The sequence below is a fragment of the Limulus polyphemus genome, unplaced genomic scaffold (genome assembly GCF_000517525.1).
Source record: "Limulus polyphemus unplaced genomic scaffold, Limulus_polyphemus-2.1.2 Scaffold222, whole genome shotgun sequence".
Classification (NCBI taxonomy): Eukaryota; Metazoa; Arthropoda; class Merostomata; order Xiphosura; family Limulidae; genus Limulus; species Limulus polyphemus.
The window spans coordinates 726,641-735,222 of record NW_013665832.1 but is presented as its reverse complement, the minus strand read 5'-3'; the positions used below and the strand labels follow the sequence as shown (position 1 = coordinate 735,222).

At 29.8% G+C, this 8,582-nt stretch overlaps 1 protein-coding gene across 2 annotated transcripts in view; it reads left to right on the top strand.

Annotated features, from left to right (window-relative positions):
- LOC106478540 (glutamine--fructose-6-phosphate aminotransferase [isomerizing] 2-like) overlaps window positions 1-8,582 on the top strand; it is a 64,010-nt gene that overhangs the window by 50,568 nt on the left and 4,860 nt on the right. For both annotated transcript variants that reach the window (XM_013939091.2, XM_013939089.2), the window contains 3 exons: window positions 438-565; window positions 2,756-2,908; window positions 5,509-5,685. In XM_013939091.2, the coding sequence (XP_013794545.1) occupies window positions 438-565; window positions 2,756-2,908; window positions 5,509-5,685 (458 nt within the window). The remainder of the gene's footprint in view (window positions 1-437; window positions 566-2,755; window positions 2,909-5,508; window positions 5,686-8,582) is intronic.

Below are 8,582 nucleotides of genomic sequence, written 5' to 3'. Positions count from 1 at the left end.
AAATAAAAAAAAATAAAAAAAAATAAAAATGTAATTAGGAGGTAAGTGGAAAGTAGGAAACAGAACCTTAGTGAGTCGTGAAAGTTTAATTCTTTTTTTTTCCCCTCATAATTTTTTGTTTTACAATAAACTGTTGCACTAGACCGCCAATAGTTAAACATGCAGTGAAAAGCAATTTTTATGGCATTTCTCACATTACAGTAAGTGGAATGAAGTGAAGCTGAATTTCAGGTAAAACAATACCATGTAGTAGTAATTTGTAAATAGATTTATAATTACTGTGTTTTCAGCTATCTTCCAGAGACATTAGAGTTGTAACTGGTTATGAATTTTATTTAGTTACATGTTTTTTATGTCATTTTGTACTTGGGACAGACTACTTGGTGGTATCTTTAACTGTATTAAGATTCTTATACGTGTTTCTTATTTCTCAATAGAACAAATCAAGAAAGTCTTGGAGTTGGATGAACAGGTGTATGATCTGGCTCAAAAGATGTATCAACAGAAGTCCCTTTTGGTGATGGGCAGAGGTTACAATAGTGCTACATGTCTTGAAGGAGCTTTGGTAAGTGGGTGTTTGGCATTTTATTTGTAAGCTGTTTAGCTTCAGTTCCACATAATTTTGTGATAAAGCTGAGTTGTTCAGTGATGTGTTCAAAAGCTTTGTTATCAGAATAGAACTAATTATTTTTTCCATTTAGCTTTTTTTCTTTTGCAGAATGATTAACATTAAACTCAGAATTACCAGATTGGAAAACAGCTGGTAAAGAACAAAATTTGAATGACAAGCTTGAATTTGGTTTTTAAAAAGATTTCTGATAAATTACATACAAACTTACATTAACAATTCTGAATTATTACTGTATGAAAAAAACTGACACAGTTTTTAGTATTGCACTGATGTAAACCCTAGTGTGTAGTGTTTATTAAATTTTTTCACTATAGAAAACTTACACTGGTAACAAAGCCCACATTATGAACAACTAAAATTTGTATTCTTGAATAACATCAACCCTGCTAGATTGATAAAATCATAGTTAACAAATGACTTTGTCTAATTTTGTTTTTCATGCCACTAGCAATAACTTCAACACATGGTTACTAGTATAGCTTATTATTAAGTTGTTACAATTTTTTTTTCAAGTATCTAAACCTGTGATTTCAGCTTTTGAGATGAAAAAAATATGAAACTAATAATTTGCTGTTTCATTAAATTCTGTAAGGTATACTTACCATTTTTCAGGCATTGTTGATGATGTAAACACACACTGTGATGTGAATACTGTTTTTAGAAAAAAAAAAAAAGGAAGTAGATGTGATAAAAAAAAAAAAACACAAAAAAAGCAAGTTTCCTTAAACAGTTAATTTTAGTAAGCAGTTGCTTCAAACTTATCAAATCTATTGTCTCAAGTATTATTGGATGTTGTGAGGTTCCTTTTTCTTGAAGATTAATTTTCAATATATAGGGCCTAGCATGACCTGGTAGTTAGGGCACTCAACTTGCAGTTCATGGGTTCAAATCCACTTGGATAGAATGCATAGCCCAGTGTGTAGTTTTGCACTAAAACAATAGTGACAAATTTTAATATTTTTTTTATAATTTCAGTTGTTTTATTTTGCTGTATGTTTTTAACAAACGTGTAGATAATGCATTATAACTAGTGGCATAATAGTACAAAAATGTTTTCTATCACAATTTATTTCAAGAAAGCCAGAGCATAGAATGGTAATTGCAGTAGTATGCAATTATTTTTATAATTATTTTGTTACCATAAACATGAACGTTGTTTAATTGTAACATTGGCTACTTGCAATAAAATTGCATTTAAAGCAGAATTGTTTCAAATCATAACCAGTTATTTGCAGACTTATTGTTAGTTTTAGATGTAAATGAGATCTATCATTGATTTTCACTGTAGTCTTTTAGCAAACTGTCTTAGCTAAGTCCCAGTAGAACATGCAATTTTTTCATTTTTATATTTAGGCTGAAACTAGAATATTGAAAGATTAAGCAAGGTTTTCCATAATAAACCAAACAGTTAAAATCTAAAACACACGCATCTTATGAAAACTTTTTTTTATATCATAGATTTTTTCTAGGAAATTAATAAATCTTTCAACTTCTCAGCTGTTTTGTTTTACACTGTATGAAGTTAGCATATAAACCACATTAGATAATATGATATTTTTGGTATCAAGATATCCATTTAAATAGTCTTGCTCCATGATACAATTAAGTATACTTTTCTGAAAATAATAAAATTTTCGAAGTAATGATGGAAGTCCTAAAAAAATCTTCACTTAAGTTATGTAACATATAAAAACTAATTTTACATACTCTGAATATTACATTTTTTAACATCTTGAATTAAGTTAGAAATGGCTTATTTCTTTCCTATACTAGATATTTATTACTTCTGAGAAAAAGTAACTATGTATTTAATCTGCTATTTTAAATTTGAATAATCTACTTACCCTTATATATTTGGTTGACTTGACTAAGTTTGCACATCTTGTAAGATTAGCATACCCTCTAATCCCATATAGAAGTTACATAAATGTTAGTTTGCAATTATACATTGTGTGTTGTAAACTTCAAGTAGAAAACATGATAATCACTCTAGATATTTTACATCTATCTTAAAATGTTTGGGAGAATTGTACTTTCTGACTCCAGATACAATACTAGGTCTTTCCAAAGTTTCAGTTTAAGATATTACTTTTTTTAAGCATTGGATTTTTAAAATTTCTTCAGAAAATCAAAGAGTTAACTTACATGCACTCAGAGGGTATAATATCTGGAGAACTAAAACATGGACCTTTAGCCCTGGTGGACAAAGCTATGCCTGTTATTATGATAGTGACTCGTGATCCTGTCTACCCAAAGTGTATGAATGCCCTGCAGCAGGTAAGATACTACAAACCTTAAGTTTTCTGTTCACTATTTGCTTGAAGGTGATAATTTAACCTTTTCTTGCCTAGTGGGTCACTCAGAGTGGACGTTCATAATCTTTGAAAATTTAGTTACAAAGTATAACTTAACTATTTTGATAAGTTTTGTAGAATTGATATGTTAGCAGCACATAATATTTATATCATTTATTTCATTTCTGTTGTACCTCTGTGTATGAACTGTAAACATCACACTTAACTTATATTTATTGTTCCCAATCCAGTTTTAATATTTTTTGATTAGCTTAACATTTATTTCATGTTTCTATACCTTTTGTTTGTTCAGTGGTGAATTTATTGGTGTTGAAGTCTCATTTATTAGACTGTCCAAAGTTCTTGAGAACCTAGTGATTCTTAACTTCAAAAAAGGGTATAGTTTTAAGCAAGTAACTGGCAGAAAGTAAAAATTTGATCTTTAATTCTCTGTTGTTGAGATTACAATAGTACTATGTGGAACTGAATGATGTGTTTGAAAAAGTTTGAAGATAGCTGTAATGAGCAGCAAGAAAGCATTTTAAAGACAGAATTTTTCAGTAAACATTAAAAAGCCAGATCTTTTTTTATAGTTTCTGCTAAGGTTCTTTCATTCACAATAATGTCTTTATGTTATATATTGTTTGTTTAAAAGCTAAAGGAATACTTTTCTATGACATCAAGTCCTTAAGGATATTTAGGTTTAGTGATTATGTTAAGCTAGGTTTTAATGACAGATTATTCAGAGGATGCAAATCCTTTTACTCCCCAGCAGTAAGTGTGGAGACTTATAATGCTAAAAACTTGCTTTCACTACCCGTTCCTTTGTGTAGCTTTGTGGTTAACACCAAACAAACAATCAAAAAACAAATTATTTTTTTATTGAATCATTTATAAGTTTATAATATTCAAGCAACAGACACAAATACTATAATTTCTTATTTGTAGGAAAAAAAAACACATATGGTCTGAATTTATTTTAACCCAAAATATTGTCAAAATATCATGGTTGAACACCTGACAATGGTAATGGTGATGTGATTTTGAAAGGTGAGGTCATTAGTCACTGATAAATCTGTCAGTTTTGCACCTTATGTATGATTTATAACAGCACAATGACTGCTTGAATCAGCAAAATAAAGTATAATATTAAATATTTAATAAATATCAAACAACTTTGATTTTATATATATATAAAAATTACTTTTTCTGGTGCACAGCAAATGAGGGAATCTCCAATACTTGAAATTCTTTTAGGCAGGATTAAAGAAAATTAGTCTATTTTTGTGTGCCAGCAATACCAAGCATGTGGGCATGTGTATACGCGATTTGATTTTATTACTCATTAGAATCTCTACCAGCCTACCCTCAAATTGAAATTCTTTTAGGCAGGATTAGAGTAAATTAATGAGACCTTGGGTGTGGTCAAATACATCAGTCGAAAGGGTTTGACCTCCTGAGTTCATAACTGTAATTAGATCTAAAATCAGTTAAGCATGATGGAGCTATGAGCTAAAAGTTTGTTCTTGAAAAACTCTGAGCTATTCTATGAGCCACTATGACACGGAAAAAATAGTTTGAGGGAAAAGGAAGTATTTTTATTGATTTCCAAAATGGTGTTTAAAGTACTTTCAAGAACTTTACAACCAGAAAAAGAAAAGATATACTAAATTGAATTTTATGAATTGTTCATACAAAGAACAGACACTATTTAAAAGATTTGTTCCTTGTTTTACATAATTTGGTTGAGTTATTTTTACTGTTAGAATGTGAAAAGCCTGTTGGGTGCTTTTGGCACCATCATGGTCCAGAGAGATGTAATATTAACTAACTTTTGTGTACAGTCATTCTTCTTCACTATTATAAATGCTAGATTAAATAGTCCTCTTAATTATTTGAGAACTATTAAACATTAATTACATAAGGTCTAAAAACTGTTACAATGTTTTAATCAGAAAAATATTAAATAAACATTTCAGTGAATTTTAATATGTTCATTATGTCACATAGAGTAAAACATGCCTTTCAAGTGTAAATGTTTGCATAAACTATAGTTATAATGAAATATAGATTTTTGTCTTCTGTTTATTTTTCTTGTATGTTTAGAAGAGATTTTTATGTGGATAAGCATAACAAACTGAAGTTGTGTTGAAGTCAGGTTGCATTATTTAGATTTATTTTTGTTTTTGTATTCAATTTTACTTTCATAAGTCTAGATGAAGTTTCCAATGGTTAAGAAACCTCTCTTTTTTTTTCATGAACTGGAGTGGTGTTCAGATTAGGCTGCATTATTGAGATTTCATACTCATTTAGCCAGGATGAAAAAAAAAAGGAAATCGTATATTCTTTGAAATAATCTATACTAAATATTATGATAAGTTACGTTTTCTAATTTTTTCCAGACAAAAATTCAGTGACTGTGAAATTAGGATAATATTTTTGATTATATACTATCGAATATAATCAAATCTTAAAAATTCAATGTTATGAAGACCTGTTTCTGTGAAATCTAACTTTTTTTCAAGTGTTAAGCCATCAGTAACTGTGCATCATTGTAACCTGTATTTCTTTGTGTCTGAACAGGTGACTGCTCGTGATGGCAGGCCAGTAATTATTTGTGAGAAAGATGACACTGAAACCCAGAAACATGCCTATCTCTCACTTGAAGTACCTCACAATGTTGACTGTCTCCAAGGAATACTAACTGTTATACCACTTCAGTTGCTGTCATACCATATTGCTGTTCTTAGGGGTTGCAACGTAAGCTAGTTTTTGTGGCCAGGAAAATATGTTTATACTGGATGTACTTCCACAGGGTTCCGAAAGTATTTTAAGAGTAAATAAAACCAAGATTAAGCTTAATAAATACTTTTATTTCTTGCTTTTGAATCATATGGCATGTGCACGTTTTATTGATGTCAACAGTACAAATTGTAATTTTAAGTTTCCCTTATGTGTCATTTTAGTGTCTACTGACTGACTGACAGATAACACGCTACCACATAGTGGTTTGAGTGGTTAAAACAGGTGATCCCTCCAGATAGCCTTTGGTCCCATTTCAGGGAAAAGGGGATTTCTAATTCTGACACATAGCTCTTTCAAAATGCATTTGAATAAACAAAAATAATTTTGCCATAAAGAGTTAATAAACAAAAATAATTTTGCCATAAAGAGTTAATAAAAAATTATGATGGTCATAGCAAAAAATTAATAAGTAACTTCTGTCATTCAGATAGATGTTTTAATTGAGTAAAATAATTTAATGATGTTAGCCAAAAATTTCTAACTTTTCAAAATGCAATTTCTCTTGGCATTATGATGACATTTATAAGTATACGAAAAAATTCACAATGTTCTTTCCATAATCATATTCATATTAAATTCTTATAAAATCTGGCACTGTTAAATCTGTACAGAATTGATAGTATTTTTTCAAATTATGAAATAAGATCATTTTCTTTTCTTTTTTATATATTTGAGAAATATAATTTTAACCATTTTTAAAGCTCCTGAATTATTAAAATAAAATTAAAAATATAAGAATGTTAAAAGTTGAAATAAGCATTATTGAAAAAAAGAAGTAAAATAATCCAAAAAGTTAACAAGTATATATATAGATGTTAAGTATTTTTAGTATCACTTCTGTATTTAAATTTCTTGTAATTTTGTATTTGAATGGTTTCAGAAGTTTCAGTGCAATGTTTAGAAGCTGAGATAATCAGGTGTTGATGTATCTGAAGCTTTCAGTCTAAATGTATTTATTATACTGACTTACATTTTATTAGACACTGCCTCATATTGGTTTGGACTGCCTTTCACTGAAGTAGTAGCCAGGATTTCTTATGACATACTTTACTTTGTCTACTAGATACCAAAATTTGTTGTTTTTTTTATTATAGACATTCATTGCAGAGTGGCCAAGCATGGCTTAGTGCTTAGTTTGCTGGACTGTGAATCTGCAGGTCCACCATTCACATACTGTTACTGCAAAAACAACAACAACAATTTATTCCATACTTTAGGGCTATGAATGCATTATAAGGGTGATGTTCAAATCCCACTATATGGTTATATAACAGTAGCTCATGTGTTAATAGTTGGTGCTGTTGACTAGCTGCCTTGCTGTCAGTTCAAAATTAGGGATGACTAGCACAGATAACTCTTGGATATCTGTAAACAAAATAATATTATTGCAGATTATGCTTTGCAATTGGTCCATAGAAGTTAGCAAAAAAAAGTATGGTGGAAAATGCTACCTTTTTTTTTTCATTTTAGAGGTACTTTAGATTGACTGCTGGTTATGGAAGATGGCTGAAGTCACTCTATTGTTCTCTGAACATATTTTGGACAATACAAGTGTAATGGATTGTTGCATTATTGCTGTGAGCAGAAATGCAACACTATGAGTTGGCCACAATTTTCTGGAACATACTTTATTTACCCATTTAAAATGAAGGACCCCAACCACTGTGACATACATGTTATCATTATCATTGTGCTCCCTCCAGTACTTTGCACTGTCTGTATAAAGCAGTTACCTTCTGGTTTTCTGCATATTATAGACAATGTCATTAGCTATATTTTAAGTACCATAAAAATTTTGCTTTTTAATTTAAGATTGGTGATTTTTGGACTGGTTGTCAGTTACTTTATGACAGTTATTGTTCTTGTTTTACTCTGTTACCCATTCACATCAAGATATTTTAAACTATATATTTCAGTAGATTGAAAACCATTGAGAAATTTAACTGGTGGCCTTTTTTCTTTTTTTTAAGTGTTTGTTGGTCTAGTATGGTACTGGTATTCTTTTTCAATCATATGTAATAAAATTTTGCTTTAGAAATAGAAAATATTAAAGTGTATGTAAATTTAGAGAATGCAGTGAATGTAGTATTTTTGTGTGTGTACATGTACCTAAAATATCTAGAGTATTTAATTTTCATTGGATGTAACATACTTTATGCTTATTTAAAATAAGTTCAGCTAATTCATTTAAAATAACCTGTTTTGAAAGTTTAACATCTATATTTGAAGTTTTTATGAACTGCTTCTGTTTGCAGTGTAGAAGTGAACAGTACAGAGATGAAAATTTTGTTCACATTTACAGATACAGTCTGTAAGTGTGCTTAAAATTAGCTTTGAGAGGGTTCAGTAAGCTACTAATATGTCAAGTGCTGATAATAATTACATATTTGGTGAAAAGATGAATTTTACCCTGCTTATTCTATCAAAACATACTACTCTTAGGTAACACAACATAGGCATATATATTTGCTCAGTGTTTACTTAACGCATAATGCATACCTCCAGGGTACAAATTTTTTCTTAGTCTTGCAGGGCTACTTAAGCTAGAAAAATAGATAACTGGCTAAACTTTTTGCATTTATTCTCTCATAACATAACAGAGCTAAATCTGGGGTCTTCCTGAACCTACCGAAATTCTACTGGATGGAGGATTTGTTGAATTTTTTCAACGTCTCGATGATGGTAATGTAGGTAGTAATTTTGTTCTTGAACCTGAAAAACGTTACAAATCTTTTCAAAAAGGTTGGGCAATAAGGTCTGTTCAAGGAAAAAAGTATGTTCATCGTTATATAGATAAAATGGAGCAAAAGTATGATGATAAAAACGTAGGTGATCTAAAAAAAAAAAAAGGT